Source organism: Ciconia boyciana, chromosome 1 (genome assembly GCF_034638445.1).
Source record: "Ciconia boyciana chromosome 1, ASM3463844v1, whole genome shotgun sequence".
Taxonomy (NCBI): domain Eukaryota; kingdom Metazoa; phylum Chordata; class Aves; order Ciconiiformes; family Ciconiidae; genus Ciconia; species Ciconia boyciana.
Genome location: NC_132934.1, coordinates 59306844 through 59325394, shown reverse-complemented (window position 1 = coordinate 59325394; position 18551 = coordinate 59306844). Strand labels below are relative to the sequence as shown.

At 41.8% G+C, this 18551-nt stretch overlaps 1 protein-coding gene and 1 long non-coding RNA gene across 16 annotated transcripts in view; both read right to left on the bottom strand.

The window, feature by feature from the left end:
- RBFOX2 (RNA binding fox-1 homolog 2) overlaps positions 1–18551 on the bottom strand; it is a 174742-nt gene that overhangs the window by 23618 nt on the left and 132573 nt on the right. For 12 of the 15 annotated variants that reach the window (XR_012043778.1, XM_072870007.1, XM_072870016.1 and 9 more), the window contains 3 exons: positions 14128–14181; positions 4799–4891; positions 1985–2045 (listed from right to left, as the gene is read on the bottom strand). Coding sequence is in view for 14 of the 15 variants with exons in the window: in XM_072870007.1 (XP_072726108.1) it covers positions 1985–2045; positions 4799–4891; positions 14128–14181 (208 nt within the window). In the remaining variant the exon portion in view is untranslated. The remainder of the gene's footprint in view (positions 1–1984; positions 2046–4798; positions 4892–14127; positions 14182–18551) is intronic. The other 3 variants (XM_072870052.1, XM_072870060.1, XM_072870071.1) reach the window with 1 other exon arrangement.
- LOC140655497 (uncharacterized) lies at positions 5447–14117 on the bottom strand. The gene is made up of 3 exons (XR_012043789.1): positions 13280–14117; positions 8601–8641; positions 5447–5476 (listed from the first exon to the last, which is right to left on the bottom strand). It is a non-coding gene; the product is annotated as an uncharacterized lncRNA (long non-coding RNA).

Here is an 18551-nt window from a genome sequence, read left to right as displayed (position 1 = left end):
AATACTCAAAACACCCTTCTGTCCTATTTGCTAGAGATCTGCTAAAAAGCAACAGTGTCTGAATTTCCTCACTAACTGAATTACACTACTATGGTGCAGAAAAGCAATTCAGTCTATTCACTTCACATTTTCTCCTCTCTGTGTTATCTTAGTATTTCCCATCTCCTTTAGGCTGCTTTTCAGGTGAAAGCCTTCCCAGAGAATTGATTTTAATATAATCTAGATAATCAGCAAGAACTGCAAACCATCAACATACAACCTACAAGAGAACAGTGCTTAAAGAAGTCATCACTGGGACATGAGGAGGAACACATTTCCCAGTCAGATCGAGAAACGCATCTGTCGCCCTCCCCCCACCTTTCTATCTGGGGAGAGAAGCAAGGGGTGTAAAGCTAACACCATGATCTGGGCTGGCTTCCACAAAGCATTCCTTTCAGGAAAGATCTCAGCTGTTCAGCTAGAATCACACAGGTATTTTTATTTTAAAAAATCCATACACTTCCTCTGTCTTGGAGTCCTGATACACTTACTGTGCTTTAAAACCTCTAACCAGCCTAGAAACCATATGAACAACTTTGTAAACTGCAGCCCATCAACACCACCCCTTCATCTGCTGGCAGAGTATCAACGAGAGATGCGATTTACACTCCCTCGGCAAGACCGGGCACGCTGCCGCTGCACTGCCCACCTTGACGGCAAAATACACAAGTGAGTGGTAGCAATGAGAGGACTGGGATCAACCCTCAAATTTAGTAACAGTCATACGACCCCTCATCAGTATGCCTTAAGCCTAGCCTAATACTAAATACCTTTGCATAGCTTTACAGCTGGCTTTAAATTGCTGGCTGCGAAAGCAAAATATTCCTGCCTGTTATCAGGGTTTCACAAGTAAGCCAAGTTTTGTTACCAAATAGTCACATGCATTTTCTGCCCTTGTTTTCAGGACAACATAACATGGCTGCATCGCCTTTTACTACAGAATCTCCTGGTTCCTTTCAGACACTGAGACTCAGAATCCCAGCCTTTCTGCCTGCCCGTTTCTCCAGCTCTGTAACCAAAAAAAGATTTATTTGCCAAGAGCCACACAAAAAGTCAGTAGCAGAGTCACAAATAAAATTCGTATCTTCTGACTTCTGATCTTACGTTGTAATCAAAACGGATTCTTACACTAGCAACTACCTATATGCAGCTTCCTGCCTTGTTGAAGCTGTTCGGGAACATCTTCAGACCAAAAATAATTTTCCTGCCTGTTTCAGGACAAAGACTCAGATTCAAAATCTGTATCAAAGCAGCATTCAGTTCTGTCAGGAGAAGAACGACTTTTTATGCTATATTTGCCTATGCAGTAAAATTACTGCACAAACAGAAGAACCAAGATATCCTGATGAAACAGGATTCTTCATTACCCAAACAACTTGGTCTTTCTCTATTCAGGTTCACTGGAAAATGACTGAACACAGGCACAGCCTGTAACAAAAAGTGAGCAAACAAGCAGTGCAGTGCCTCTGTTTTCCCGGCTGCCTGGGGACAGCTGTACTTTTACAGTTAGAACCTAAACTGAGATATATCCAATTATGTATCATAAGTTATGCTTCTGCATTCATATTTAGGTATCTACATGATGGCAATTAGACTCAGGAGTACTGCACATCCCATTGTACAGCATCATCTTGCAGTAGTGGCAGGAAACCCATCAGTCCTTGGCTTCTTTTCCTAGCTTGGCCACATTGGGCATGCCACTACTCCTCTGTCCCCGCTTCCCCATCTGTAACATGGTATTCCTTCATAAACATTTAGGAATTATACTGAAGAATAACACTGAAGAATATATACTGAAGAATAATTAGGGTTTCTGGGGTTTTTGTTGGTTTCTTTGGGTTTTTTTTTTTTTTGGTCCAGAGGAGAGGCCATGACTTTTCCCTCACCAGGAAGCTTTTGACTTCCTTCAAACCTTTCAGCTCATCATTAGTACAGTCTCTCTTACCATTTGCGTAAGGTGTGACCATCTTCTTATTGGTCATCACTCGCGCTGTCGCGTTGTTAACCTAAAAGTAAGAAAGGGGAGGGGGAGGAGAGGGAAGGAAGCATAGGATGTTAGGGAAAACGATGGAAAACTCTCAGATACCACACACACTATACTTCTCTGAGCAAAAAAAAAACCAAACACCCAAACCCAAAAACCGAACAAAAACCAAACAATTAATTTTACAAGAATGCAATCTTTAAATTACTTTTAACAGTTGCCATTTAATTATAAAAGTTACGGCTAAACGTGGCACTTTAAAATTATGCATTAAACAAAAGGCCAACGAGAGTAAAGTGCAGATTCTCCACCGCCCTGCCAGCCCTTGGCGTGTGCTTATTTTCAGCTCATTGATCGAAGGGCAAAACTTTGGAGGTTTTGTCCAGGTTCTGTTCAAGAGGCAGCGATAATTTCTGCACCCCAGAGCAGGGGAACTGAACCAGGTGATGCACAAGCTGACTGTTTCTCAAGCTCATCGTTGGGACTGGGGCCCAGCAGGTCACTGGTAGGGATACTTTTTAGATAGAAAAAGCTAGCCTGGAGTCCATCAGCTTTAGATTTGAACTCCCAAGGCTTGAGGAGATTTCTGGAACGCCACCAAGCATTTGGACGGTCTACATTCACCGATTTCCTCCCCATCATTTTCAAATCTTTTTCCAGATTATTTTTTCCTTGTCACAAATCCCATGGGATAAAAAGAAGAAATACATAGCAGTAGACCTGGGTATTTTTTTTGTTTTATTGTGCCCTCCACCCTCTTTACAGAGCTCTGCACAGTTCCAAGCGGTTTGATTGCTCAAGCAAGTGGGGTGTTACCACAGAGATGGTGCTGATAAAGAAAAGATGGACCAGTTTGGAAGCCAAGTTACTGCAGCCCCATGTCAGACAGCCTCAAAGTTCTTGCAAGGAGGGTGAAGTCTTTATACAGTATCAATAATTTATCAAAACCCATGCCAAATGGGAATTGAGGCCAGGGTGAAGACGAATTTAAAAAAAATGGATATAAAAATAAAAGCTGCTTCAGGCCCTTGAGACTTACGGATGGTGAGTGTACGCAGGATGGAGAGTCTGGAGCTACATTTACTCTCGTTTCAGCCCCAAAACAATAGAAACATTACACATTTAAAAAGAAAGAATGGGAAACAACAATGATGAGACTGAGAGCATGCAGTTAAACACACACAGATAAAAGAAAGGAAAAAAAAAACCAACCCACAATTGATTCAGAGGGTGGGGAGGGGAGGGGAGGAGGGAGGAGATAGGGTCTCACAGACAATCATTAAGATGGAGCGAGTGCCTGAAATCAGCTGCTACAGCAAAGTGCAACACAAGCACTTAAAGGAAAAATTGCCAGAACCGATCAGAAATCACCAGTCAGCAAAGAGACCAATAGCTGCATTTAACCAAGTAAAGAAATAAACCAGGGAGGGGGAGAGAGAGAGAAAGAAAAAGAGAGAAAACAAACAGTAACAGCTACAAACAGGTCTCAGAAAGAGAGAGCAGCAGAAAGGGGCAGGGGAGAGAGAAGAGGAAATGGGTGCATTAATAAAAACCAGCCAAACTGGAGTTCAGTAACTCTGAGTAAGATGTGCAAGGGGAAATCACCATGAAGTCAGTAATCAAACAGCTCAGACTGCTACAAAACGATATGTACATCCAAAGTCCAGGCGGCATTACTCAACAGCATTGAAAATAAAAGGGGGAGAAGGGGGAAGGAGGTGGGTGGGGACAACAAGTCAAATCACATTTCGTAGTGTTAATGTGAGATGGCAGATGGATTTTTTCTTTCTTATTTAATTTCGTTTTTTTGTAATTTTAAAAAAAATTAAAAAAAAAAAGCTTCTTCTCTAGCGCTTTTGTTTCACTTACCGCCAACTCGTACCATCGCCAGCATTGTGTATAGTTACCATGGAAAGAGTGAGTCAAGTGAAGGGCCCTAAACGCTAAACCATTGAAAAGGGAAATAAAAAAAACAAAACAAAAAAAAAGCAAAATATGCAGACATCTTACTCAAAAACGGTGGCTTTTTTGTTTTAATATTTGTACTTTTTTTTTTTTTTTTAAAGAAAGAGGGAGAGAGGGAAGAGGCCAGTTAGCCTCCAACACAGTGGAACACCAAACTGGTCAACATCAGGCATGCCCAATATATGGCCATATTGGCCAGCCAACATTAACCCTTCACTCCCCTGTGGTGAGAGCTACAAACTTTAAGAATTATCCTTCACCGAGCTGACTCTTGACCATGGGCAGGTCAAGAAACCAGCAGTGTGTATAGCACAGCCCACTCAGGGCTTCTGCCCCGTGCCTCCCCCCCCCTCCCACCACAGGCATCATCTCACACTTGCATGGAGGAGAACTGGCCTCGGAGGAAAGAGAGGATACTGGCTGGCCCCCTGCTTTCTTTTTTGGACACAGAGTTAGAAGTCGGACAGTACTCTTTCAGTTAGTTTTGTTCAGGCCTGGTAACAGGAAATTGGAGCCTCGCAAACTGAAGCAAAGGAAAAATCAAGACAGCAGAAGGGCAAAAATTTGGAGTGGGTGGGAAAAAAACTTAATAAAAGAAGAAAGAAAAGAAAAAATACCCAAAACAACAATAAAAATATTCCGTAAGGGGTGTAAACTTTTATACATTTCAGTGCAGGGAAGTGAAGGACAGACACAAACACACACGCACACACAAGACTGGGATCCAAATGTGAAATAAGTGAGGCAAGACACAAAAAGAAATCAAAAGAATAAATATAAAGAAGAAATTGAATTACTGAAGACATGCACCTCGATTTTACGGCCCTCTACCACGGTGCCGTGTAATTTCTCCCTGGCCCTGTCTGCATCAGCACTATTCTCGAAAGTTACGAACCCGAATCCCTGCATGCAGCGGGAGAAGGGGGGAAAACATGCACATCGTTATATATTGAAATACTGATCTCTAGGTAAATAGAGAAAAAATATCACAGTATGAAATCGACATCAGCACAACTCAGCAATAACCTCCTAGAGTCACATTGTTGGTTCATGCATGTTTCATAAATGAAAGAAATTAAATTCGATAAAATAAAGGAACTGTAATCATAATAAGAATAATAAGAGTAATAATTAAAAAAAAGAAAACATAAAAGCAATTGAGGCCAGACCAAAAAAGAAGTACAAAGTTACTCGACACAATTTTTTTTCTTTTGTTTGTTTGTTTAAAAACACTAAACCCTGCTCCGACATAGGCAAGCTGGTCAAGCCCAAGCAGGCCTTCTCTCCCCTCTACTAATTAACAAATTAACAAGCATGCTTTGCAGGACCCCCGCCCACCCCAGACACAGTACAGGACATCGACACTGAGCAGCACTTCTTTCTCTTGAGAAACTGCTACAAGAGCGAGCAGCAATCTGAGTTCACGCCTGGCACCAGGAATTCTGCGAAGCTTTGGGCAAATCAAACACTGAACCTTGCTTTTCCCACCTGTAAAATGGAGACAGTAATAATTACCTACCTTAGAAAACTGTTGAGAGGAAGGGCTGTTTGTAAAGCATCCCTTGTAAGCTCTTCAGGGCACAGTTCATGTATACTCCTATGCCTGTGACTTCCCTAATAACGCATGGGGCCCTGAAAGTAAGCAGGGCTTCTAGGTGGCACCATCAAACAAACATTACTTAACATGAAGATTTAGAGTATCACATATTCTAGTTTCCAAATTTTCCTATCTATGAGTACTGTGTTGGACTTGAGTGTAAATCTAAACACCTACATACTGATCCATCAGTACAGGCAGGCTTTGTCTGACGCTGCTGACCCACTGCTACCTCCCTCTGACCCTGCTACCCATCTTACTTGGCTTTGTTCTGAGATGGCAACCTCTGCGCCGTGGATAGCAACAAATCTCTGCCTAGTTAGACCATGAAGTTTGAGAAAAACTGGTGTGCCCTGCTTGGAGCAACCACAAAGGCTCAAGGACTACTAAAATGTCCCTTTAGGGAGACGAATTTAGGTTTACCGCATCCATGAAGGCACATGCAACATGCCTGTCCTACATGCTCATGCTGCTGCCAACTCATGCAGTCGCATAATACGGCAGGGTAAGAGATCATGCTTCCTTCCATGGAGATGAGTGCACTGACATTAAAACAGAGCCAATGTGACTAAGTGAATTAGGATTTTAACTAGTAACAAATGGTATCTTACTACAGACAACTGTGATGAGATATTCTTCATGCCATTACAGAGAGTGGGTCCAAACAAAAAAAAAAACAACAAAACTTTGTTGCATTCCGCTTTTAGGGTATCTTAAGAACAGGAGTAACTAGCTCCTGGAGCTTGGTATATAGCAAATACCAGTTTAATGTACAGAGAGTAATACTTCTGCTGGCTCTGATACCCTCAGGAGCAGGAAGAATAAAGCTTGCATTTCATGCAATGGAAACTCCTGACATTAACTGCAGAGCGAGGTGATGTGAGCGGTCTACAGCTATGCCTTGTCAGGGAAATTACATGCTAGCCTCACAGCCCCCTCCGTGCAGCTCAGGGTCGATACGTATGGACTGGACCCCCACCTCCAAAAAAAAAAAGGCATCTTGATTTCTGAGCACTGTTAGCAACAATACACAAGCAAGCCATCATTCTTCAAGTGCTTTTTAAAGGTCTTTACAATACTAATCTTAAAAAGCCCAAGCCATTTGCACATGCTGGCCTTTATCATCCACAGCTAGGTTTCCAACACAAAACTGTTACACATTTGTAGAATGCAGGTTTTGTTTTTTTCTCTTTTTCCCCTGAACAGCAATAATAAAAGAACTTAGCCAAGTACTGCAATGTTGAGATCAACGAGACCGCTCCTTTGGGCTCCAACCCAATAATCTAAAGCTTCAGATAATTTCACTTCTCCAGCTATTAAAAAAAAGCTATATAAATAACGAACTGATGCCTTTTTCAGAACAGCATAAAAGTTTTCTGTTTAAATGAATTAAAATTGGGGCTATAAGAGAGCGGGGCTAATAAAACAGCCCAACCACATGTAACTCTGAAATATGTTGCAGGGAACCAGGAGGAGTGTGGGGGATGTAATAACAAAGCTGATTATGAAGGGACAGGGTATCGTGTCTGCTTCAAAGAACCCCTAAAGAGAAAGGCAAGACTGAGAAAAAGAGCAACACCTTTCCCTCTGGTTCTATATAATGGGGAAAAAACATCTTTAAAAGATTGGGGAAAGGAGGGGAGGTAAAGACTGAAATAGGAATCTCTATTTTCCTCTTCTCCTTGTACATTAAAATTTCTGTTTGTTCTAGACAAGCCTGTGGAGACCAAAAGAAATTTATGTCTTCGGTGATGATGTGAACTGAAAGCTGGAGAGCAGAGGGAAAGTAATTTTTTAGACATCAATCTGTGCAGGCTACAACCAAACTAAGACTATTTTAATTCACATTTGTTTGTAATTAGTAAAGTCTGTATGGGATTTTAAAAACTACATTATCATTAAATATCTTTAGACTGATTAGGAATTTTCACTATTTTTAGTAAGTTAACTCAAGGTAGGGTACAAGCCACATGTAGACTATATGAAAATAATTAACAATGTGAATTAAAACAGAATTAATCTGATTCTGAACAACATAACTAATTAACCACGATTTTTGTTTTATTAACAGTTCAGTCCTTAGCTTGTGCAACTCTCTTTGTTGAGAACCATTTAATGTCAATGTTGAATTAATGCTTTACATAGTTGACTATGGCAGAGTCAGTATTTGTGCCACATTGGTTTGTTGTCTTAATGCATCGCTTAGACATTCAAATTTTCATCAGGAAAAATAGGTGAGCCACGCTTGACATTTTTGTTATTTCTAAGTTTAAAAACTAGCAATTATATATACATATCTTTGATGTGGGAGAGAAAAAAGAGCACATACATATAATTTTAATTCCTTCTCACAGATGACCTGTAAAGAATAGGGATTAATTTGTACCTAAATACATATACAACAAATAATCCTCAGTCTTCCCTCCCAAGGTTGGCTTGCCCTTGGGGAAAAAAAAAGAAAAACAAAAGGAAAAAAAAAAAAGAGGTGGCAGATGTCCAATATTTACTAGATTAGCTTTATAGCAGGTACTGGTTTGCTCCATAGTAGTAGGTATGGAGCCAGAAGAAGGGAAGATACAATCCTGGGTTTTAAAAAAAAAAAAAAAAAGACTTAAGGTTTCTAAAATTTTGATTATACAAAGAGCTTGGGTTTAATAAGGCTGTTATGATAACAAGGCTGAAATTTTCAACAATTCCTTTCCACCAGCAGCTGCCAGGAACATCTCCCAAGCAGAAAATAAGTTTAAGCCTCAGTGTACCCAGAGAACACTAAATAACCCCAGCAAACATTTTTAGGACTGGTGAGTAATTTGCAGTGCCAGACTAACCCCTTTTTACCCAAAGGTTTATTCAAAGGGCCTGAAGAGACCGAGTAACTGCCACCCTTTTAGTCTGGCCTCAGACTCTGCAATAAATAACAAGCAACATGATGAGCAGTGAAAAAAAATAATAAATGTATATATATATACAGTATTTGAACGTTTCCATCTCTGAAGAATGAGAAAGAAAATTTACCATGTAACCGTAAAGGGAGAAATCAAAAGCAGACGGTTCTCCTGGGTGTGGCCAGAACACAGAAATTAAACAAAAAAACAACAAAAAATAAAATAAAGTAAAATAAAAAAAAAGAAAATAAAACTAAAGGAAACTAAACAGAGCCCCTTGAAATCCATGCATTGTTAACCCTTTGTTTGTCATGGAGTTTAGACCAGTCACCTCAGCAGCAGCGTCTTTGCCTTGTACCACTGGAGCATGCAGCCAGCAACCGGCCCTGCCATCATCTGCTGCTGTGCTCGTTTTTAATCAAGTTTTTTCTTTTTTTTTCCCCCTCTCCTTATTTCCGTAATAAACAAACTTTTAGGAGCCTGAAAAAATGGCCAAGGAGACAGCAGTTTATGCTACCTGTTTCCAAGGCATTTGGAGAGAGTAGGAGGGTTTCAGCTATAATCCACCTGAGATGAGCAGGGCTGAATGCACTGACAGAAACACAGCATGAAATTCAGAAATGCATTATTGGAGTTACAGACACAAACGCACACTTTAAATTGGTGAGGGAATCGGCATAAACCTAGCTGCCACCATTTCAGCAGCTCTTCCAGCTCATCCCTGCCCCCGTGCCACGCTTTGAGTGCATTAAGGCACATATGCATAAAGCACCTGCCCATGTACCTGTGCAATCTGGTGAACCAGATGCAGGAATTAATCTGGCTAAAAAGCCATAAACATATCTTCAAAAAAACCTGCAGGGCCATTTTTAAGCTGGATCATTTCCCCAGTCCAGCTTGTGTTGCTCCACTGCCAATCCCTCCTGCAAAACCGAGGAGGGGGCAGAGGCCAGGAGTGAACGGCAGGAGCCCAGCCAGCACTGCTGCTCAGCGAGAGCTCGGGGCTTCAGAGCAGCTCCAGCCAACTCGGGTCAGGAGCTTCACGGCCTCACATTGTCCCCGGTTGCGTGCTCCTCCTCCTTCTCCTCGATCGATCGTGGATATTACTGTGGACAAGATCATTCCTCCCTCTCCCTGCTGCATCAGTTTTTTGCTAATTTAGCACCCTGGATTCAACTCCCTACACAGTGAAACGAGCACTATTGGGAAGACACTCCCACAGGAGCAGTAAATCAGCTTCTACTATCAAGCCATCAACTTCAGCCCTAAATAAACCAGTTGAGTGTATGGACTAATTTAACTCACTAGTTTAGTATCACAGAGTTGAAGGCATAAAACTGTACTTCACTGAACTAGGATAAAGTGACACAGGTCACGTCTCCTTCATGCCATTGGCATTATAAAGGGATTTGGTGACCTGAGAAAGTGATGCTGGTCACTGGTACTTAATTTGTTATTAAGCCTCTTTGTATTAATAACACTATTGGTATTTCTGGCTCAACTGATGACATCTGAACAAAAATTATAAAAATAGAATTAAAATGAAAACAAGACCTCTAATTTATTTTATGTAACAAGGGGTTGTATCTGTTTCACTGAGTAGAAACTAAGTCCAGAACAAGAGTGGCTCAACTCAAAGCACCTAATCCATTCAAAGAAGAAACAAATGCACATGCAAACATACAGTCTGTTAGGCACAGCTATCACAACCTAAATTCATATTTTTATCTTCACCTACAGTTAACTGCAAACATAAAAAACCCCTATGTGTTTCCACACAGCTTTCTGCACAAGTTTTTAGTTAGCACAGGTTTACTTACAGAACTCCACTCACCAACAGATGCAATTTCTTTGTGAAGACAAGATGTAAGCTACTATACTACCAATTTTTTAATTAAATATGAAGCGCTTCTAGACACTTCAGTCCTATACAAGAACTTGGAGATTTGGGTCTCTCAAGTGGAAGGCAGTGAGGAACATAAACTTACACTATCCTGAAACCATGAGCTTGCAATCTGCACTAGCATGAACTCTTACCATTTAAAAATCTAAAAAAATGCTCCTTCTTCAGACAAGATTTTGCTGTGTGCTTACGCACTCTTGGTCTCTAAATGTCATCGAGGGCACATCTTGGAATGCCACACGGTACACAGCTGATGAGCAAAGAGCTTGGATTCCCTTCCCCTGCAGCTTTACGAATGCCACAGGGTACTTGTTATGCAGGCAGACTGCATTAATTCTGCAAATATGTCCACTTGTTCGGTTCAGCACAACAGTGCCAAAATATGCATCTAAAGGATGCATCTCCACTAACAAAAGGAGCAGGAATCCTCTCTCTCTCGACTTCCTCTGGAGGTGTTTTATTCACGGTTCAGTGAAGTGCATGGTAAACTGCAACCATGAGCAGAATGCTATTTAAAGGCACTTATACAGGTCAGAACTAGAAATGTAATGGTAAACAGGACAAATGAAACAAACAGCTAGTTTCCTGGAAGCAAGCAAAAAACCCAAACACGTCAAGGAAAGACTGATGTCATTCTATTAAACAAGAATAAAACAAAATGAAATTCAAGGGATGTTTAAAGTTTGTATCTTGTTTCTCATATGCAGCAAAGCAATATCAGTGTGAAGTCTACCAGGGCCCATATAATCCTACTAAACAGATTGAATCTGGGCAGAAATCGAGTTAGGAAACAAGAACTCACATTGCTTTGAGAGGAAAATCAGCAAAACTAATTATTAACTGCCTCCTACTCTGCTGTGATACAGAAAGTCAACAAATAACATTTCCTAAGCCAAATCCAAGAACCTGAGGTGCGAGGTGGCTGTGACGGACACATGCTGCTCTCTCTTTGGTCACCAAACTTCCTAAATACACAGAGATCCTGAAGATGCAGCCAGTTTGATATAGTTCCCCCAGCTGCCGAAGAAAACTGCCTGGTCATCTCAGGTGGATTCAAAAGGAAGAATGCAACCCACACGCTTCCTCCAGTCCCTCCTATCAACCAGGACTAGAGCGATCCCAGCAGAGATCTCCTGCCACAGCTTGGCAGGGACAAAGCGCTGCTCAACCCCATCATACACTGGGTGGGGGCGAACCCAGGGCAGTTTGGGATTTACCACTGTATCTTTTAAATATTTACAAAACATATACACAAAACTCTACAACCCTTAGGAACCCGGGGAAGGGAAGGGAGCATTGAGAACACAGCACAAGGCAGGCAGCAGGAGCATCTGCTTTCGGATTCCCAAGAGAGAGGAAGAGGAGAAGAAGAAAGAGAGGTTTCATATCATTAGATTAGAATGGAAACCACAGGGCAGGAAAATGCATTCAGATTTTTTTTTTCCTAAGGTGGAGGAAGAACCCAAGAGTGAGTGAGTGGCCTCCAGAAAGATCCATTTCCTTTGCTTCACCATCAGATCACCAAACTGTTGTTTTTCCATTATTATGTGAATACCAGGTGCTTCGTGCAGCTACACCCCACTCAAACACTGGGGCCTCCCATTTTCATGCTAAGCAGGAATAATCTTGCATTCTTTTTAAAACAGGAATTATTTTGGGTAGAGAAGGATGCAAAGATACCACAAATTACTCTGAGTATTTTCTCATTCTGTTCAGATTCTGCCCCACCCCTCATACAGGCTCTCAGTTTTGCAACTGCTTTTTGCTGTAAGATGACAAAAAAGCAGTAGAAAACCGCATGGTCAAGGACTGGAAGAACATCTCTTTGGATCACTTTCTTTTTTCATATATGTATTAAGGGTTCAGGATAAAATTCGTCAAGGAACTCTTCAGCAATAATTTTTGTTTTAACTGAAAACCAGAAGCCTTGGGCTTTAACAAGTGCACAAGAAGGTACTTTTCATAGTCATAAATCAAGTCTTCACAGAAAGCCTCCAACATTAGTGTTACCTAGAAGGGAAAGGGCAGCCGTGGGAGTTTAATACAGGGCTGTATGGATGAGAGAGAGAGAGTAAAGTTCACGTGTGGAGAGGAAAACACTGTTCTGGAAAGCACAGGCAGTGGGGGATGAAGGATAGAGCTCACCACTTTGCCAGGCCAGTTATTTTTGTTCTTTCTTTTGCAATTACATCCAAACAAGTAGGGATTTGATAGAGGCCAGAGGCTATTCCCAAAGCCAAATAGAAATGACTAAAATCAAGACTAATTCACAGATAGCTCTGGCCTATAAATATCAGAGGAACAGCAGAGAGCAGAATAACTATTTACAAACTCAGCATCGCTGATTGTTTTGGTAAAGCATATAGATTTTTATCCACAAAGGGAAGTAAAACTCTAACTAAGCCATATAGACATTTACTTGTTCAGACTGTCTTATTAAAAAAAAAAACCCAAACCCATGGTATTAAGCACAAACAAAGGGGAAAGGATGGGGAAAGGGCTAACGCTCATTTCTTTTGTATACAGATCAACCGCCTTCTGGTTTCCAGCTAATACAGAGACTGAAGAATTTCAGAACGCATCTTGGGCAACATGGGAAATTTGCAGAGAGCTCTGAACATGAACATACCCCAGAATATATGTTGAAGCAAAGAGGCCACCTTAAGACTGTGAACCTCAAATTCAAGCGAAGGGCACAGACTCTAAACCGAAACTGCTTAGCTGAATTGCAACTTCAAAATCTCTTGTGTGCATGCACACATGTGCGCACACGTGTGTGGGGGGAGGAGGGAAATTTTGTTTTAATTGAAAATGGGAATCTTAGCATTGATTAAGTCAAGCAGAGTATAGACATGCACTGTGCAAGCTTCCCCCATAGAGCTTTGGCAATGCACCTCGCTCCTGACCTGCAAAACTCCCTGCTATTCCAGTGCTGAACCTCCTGGGCAGAGAGAGAATCACATCAATTTGTCATTGTGGTGATACTGGTTATGTGATGAGAACCAATTGCCAATTAGGACAAAGATCACTGAATCTCTCTGCAGCTGACCTGAGCAACATTTGAAATCTCATCTCCAGAGAAAGAAATTACCATTAACCCTCAACAACACCTCCCTCTTAATATATCTGTAAGATTAAAATAGGTGTGTGCATGCAAATTCAGTGGGGAGAGGTCCACATGGGGCAGGGCAAGGGGAATGAGGATGCTCATCTTAAGCACCAAATATCTCAAATGTGAAAGGATGGTATCTCAGAAGTGCCAAGTAAGTCTGCAAAATAGAGTAAATAAAATCCTTTCACATATGAGATATGACAGTTTTTCTATAGAAGTATTTTAATGCAATGCAAATGTGGTTGGGGGGGTGGGTGGGTTAGGCTTTGTTCGTACAGTCTCCCATCACACAAAGCTGTTTCACCTTACTCTGCCTTCCCCACGGGGCACCCATTGCTAGTGCAATGGGAACGGGTTGGTATGAAGGCTCAAGTGACTGACTCCCTGTTTGTTCAAAATGCTGGGGAACCTGATCCCACATTATGGACAGAAGTGTCTAGGAGCATTTGTACATGCTGCCCAGAAATGACCATGCTTACGAGTCTGGAGTCAGAGGGAACAGGAGACAGCCCCCAAAATAGCTTTTCCCTTCCCCCATCACACTAATTCCTGCTGATCTTTACAGAGTATATTCTCTAGGCAATGAACTGCCTTTTACTCTGCAATCAAAACAAGAGAAGCGGGTACAGAAACAGGACTTACCTTGGAGCCACGCTCATTAAAGATTATCTCTACATCAAGGATTTTGCCGAATTGCTGCAGAGAGACAAGGGGAAAAAAAGATTTATTTTTGGCAATCCATTTTTCCTACCTTTTGGGAGTTGGCTTAGTGCAAGAAGGGAGGTGAGAATATTTCCATTTCTAGCATACAGGCAAAGGCATAAAATCCCAGTGACGTAACCCAGTTCTCTTGGGTTAGGACATGCAGATCCTCTTGGTCACAGACCCCAGGTTTTCTCACAAAAGTTTAAAGGAAGAAAAACAATCTCCAGAAGAGTTTTAGGGATTTGAGGTGGCTTTTCTTTTCTCCCTTTTAATCTAAACAATGCTTTTGTCCCTCATTCTACTATTTCATATAAGACATGGTTATACGATTTCATCTCAGACATCTAACAACATTTCTCAAATGTAATTCAGCATTTCATCTTCCTCCTGAAGTGGCTATCACAAAGAGAAACTTAACAGTGATGTTGTTTCTCTGGAGGGGATAGTCACGTAAGACTCCCAGCCTCAGGGATTCCAAACCCTGAATCTCTTTTCCTCCCCGCCCCTGCCCTTTACTTTCCAAAACTCCAAGCCTTCAAAAGAATTGATGGCAGATTCAGAAACCATGAAAATGGCCAACCCTCAACAGTTTGTTTTTCAGAAAAATATCATTCAACTTCAACCTGTGACATACAGCAGGCTATCGATAACTCATGCAAGTTTATTGTGTATGATACAATTCTGACCTCTGCCTCAGCCTGGAGGCCCCGAAGAGAGCAGGGCCCCACTACTCTGCAGTGTTTTAACAACTGGTTCCAAAGAGCTCCCTACTTAGCACAGAGCAAAAATGGGAAACAAAAGCCACAAGCTAGAAAGATTTACCACACTCTGTGGAACCACATATGGATCACATCCTTCACCTTGGAACATATTAAAATATTTTAATATTGAACTGGCCAGATTCAAACCAGTAACCTATAGGTAAAAGCATCACCACTTCAACAGAGCCCCGCAATGCTCTGTCCTCTAGAAGTGTCAATGCTGTATTTCTAAACTGGAGGTCTGCTCTCCAGAAAGACAGGTCTAAGATCTCATATTCAGGAGCACATATATGGAGTAGTCTTCATTCTAGAGACACATATTGCTCTCAGATTAATATTATATCTGAGCGTTTTTCCTACCCCATTGTTTTTGAAAGCTTCCGTCAACATAGTTTTTATCTCACTGCTTGCAGAAGATTTAAAGGTGGTAGCAAATGAAGGAAGGGTCAACAGGAAAAGAAAGGACAGTTTCACAGTTAGGAAAGATGATGAACATAGCCTCTGAGCACTGGGACACTCTCCACTTTACCACAGTGCTCTTAATATACTATTTACCATTTTTTTTTAAATTAACTTTTCCATTCAGAGTCAAATAGGTATAATGCTCATTTTGTGGGTGCCCTGCTTGAAAGACTTGTGGCCAGATTTGCAAACATGGAACATTTACAACAGCAAGCCACGATGACTGAGGAAAAGCTCTGAATATGTAAAGCAATAAAAAGCTATTAAGTCCCTTGAACAATCATTCCACAACTGTCTTTAAGCAAACAAAATGCTTCCAACAATTTTAGCTATAGTTTCTGTCTGCTTCCATTCTCCATTCTTAAAAAGGAGATAGTTGTATTCTTTTACAAATGTTGGTTCACAGATGTTGTTTTTACTGTTCTATTGTTTAAGGACAATACTTGATCTTCTATTCATCCCAAGAACAATTGAATTCACAATATCCCATGTTACACAAAGTTTGAATAATGCTAATGTAAACATGCATCTTCCTTGAAACCTCAACATCTCAACAGCTCAGGCTTGATCCACGCTGGATCCTCTTTTGACCACTGCTGTGCCAATCACAGCTAAAATACATTTTCTATTTCTATCCCATGCTTGGTGTGGGCTTGTCTATAAAGGAGATTAGCCGTTGATTGCTTTTTGTTGTCTTTGTTGCATATGGCTTGGGCACTGCCATGAAAGAAATCAGTCATGATTGCTTTCTTGGTAGACTATTTCAGTGTCATTACACAACAGGGGCTGAACCAATTTAACAGCTCGCGGCTGCTGAAGGGCTGTCCCTGCTCCCTTGTCCTTCCTTGTCTGGTCTCACCAGCTTCCTAAAGCTGGCCCCAGTTTTCATTCTCACCTGTAGATAAACTGATACAGCTCACCAATCCTGTGAAAAACTAGCCCAACAAAATGAATAAATACAAAGTTTTTGACGATTTACTGAAGTGGCTCAAAGGGTCAGGTGAGCATTAGGGCTCTGAGAAGCAAAAGGGAGTGGAAAGCAGCACGCCCCGCCTGAGAGCAGGATCTGTCCCTGCCAGATCAGCTCAGCTGCCTAGTCTTGCCACACACGCTGAAACAGCCGGGCTCTCGATAAATGCAAATGCCAAAATTATTTTCAGAATCTTCAAAGCCATCAAAAATCACCATTTTCTACCTCATTAGAATCATCTTGAAAGAGAACAAACTGTGCAGCTTCTGGTCCACAATTATGCTGTGCCATCTTCCCCTTTCTCCACACCCAGCTGGGCCTGGATCCTTGGGTATTACTGCCAGTGCTGCCTGCCAGGCCTGTTCAGCTGAGCTCACCGCACAGGGTTTCCACACCAACAGGAAATCCTGTCTTGTGTGTTTAATTTCTTGTGGCTGACAAAAAGCTGGCAGTAATGCTGAATGCAAGTGGTCTGACCTAGCTCCATGAGAGGTGGCAGGGCTGCCTCCCTGCCCTGTAGACGATGGAGGTACGTCGTTTCCTAAATGACAGAATTAAGATCACCAAATCCTGCGGTTGCAGTGAGCACAGGCTTGACATCTACTGCAATGGGCTACATCCACCCATGCAAACTGCACTCTTTTCTACCTAGGAGTTGTGGGTGTTTGAAGAGGCAGGAGGGAAGGACCTGCTTGGGAGAGAAGGAGCAGAGACAACAGGGGCTAACTGCTAAACTGAGGTTTGCTGGGGAGGGGTTGCCTGCTCCATGAAATTCCCTGGAAGAAAGCAGCATGGCTGCAAGGCAGGAGAAGGACGTGCGCTGGGCTCTTCAAGACTCTGCTGCAGCTGTTGCCACAGTGCTCTGACAGCTCCTAACACCACGGCTCTTGTCCTCACTGCTGCAATGGTTACAGCAGGTCCAGCAATGGAGGCACTTTTTTTTGGTAGCGTGCCAGAATTTTCCTGAAGAATGAAAGCAGGAAAAAAGAACTAGTTCATTTTAACAGTTTATATCTCCTTCAAAGCTGAATCTAATTTAGTGGAACATAAAAAGGCACTTTGTTCTCTGATGGTGCTTCCCCTACCAAATGTCAACAGTCTACTGCAAACAATGGAAGTTTTAAGAACTCCTTAGTGAAAGGTCACAATTTTTGTATGGAAAATGCTAGGTCGTCTAAATACAAGGGTCAACACCAAATGCCCCCATAGTAATTTTTTAAAATCACGTATACAGGCATGTTTGTATTTTCCAGCAGACAGAGGGTCTGGCCAAATAAAACAAGACCCATTAGGTCATCCATGAGGACTAACCCTCTAATCTCTAACCTTGAAGACATGAATCACTGTGCTTATAGACCTGATTAGTTCACTCGATTACCAAGAACTTCTACTTACAACCCTGCACAGCATCCAGGGAAAAAAATCCTCAGCAGAGTTCACAGCCTCTGAAGAAGGCACTGCAAGACTACACATCTCAAATGCCCCCCCCCCCCCCCGACTTAAAAAGCTTACAAGCTTACTATGTGACAAAGAAGCCAGCATCCCCCATCACGTCAGGCTGTGCAAGAAGCCTCCGTGAACTGCTCATGCACACACCATATGATGGATAAATATACATACACACACACTTCCACTCATGCCATGGCATAGGAGCTATAGCATCTTGTTTTATCTTAGTGCTCCATTCCCTGGGGTGACCTTGTACCAGCTTTTAGTTATTTTTCTGTAAAGCAGGTAAATGAGAATCATTTTCTCTACCGTGGTAGCAGGGGCTGTTGGAAATAACAGTTTTAAGAGGCATAAAGATATTAACAGACATCAGCTACGACCAGAACCCAATTTTCTTGCTTGAACATCATGTACCTTAGCATAGATGCAAGGGCATTGTGCAAGGAAAGGTATATGCATGCTGTGTGTTTCTTTCCACCCAGATGACATGAAGGGAGCAGATTTTTCCAGCAGAGGCCATAACTACATTACATATAATAAATTTGAGAGATCTGGCACCAGAAAGCTTTTGCCTTCCAAGGCACTGACAGTTTGGTAGGGCTCCTCCTGTATGCTCTGTTCCAGCTGGCCCTGCCTCCCCTCCCTGTCTAGAGCTTTCAAAATCAGCTCCAAAACACGCCAGACAAATAACTTAACCCATAAGATGCAAACAACAGGGA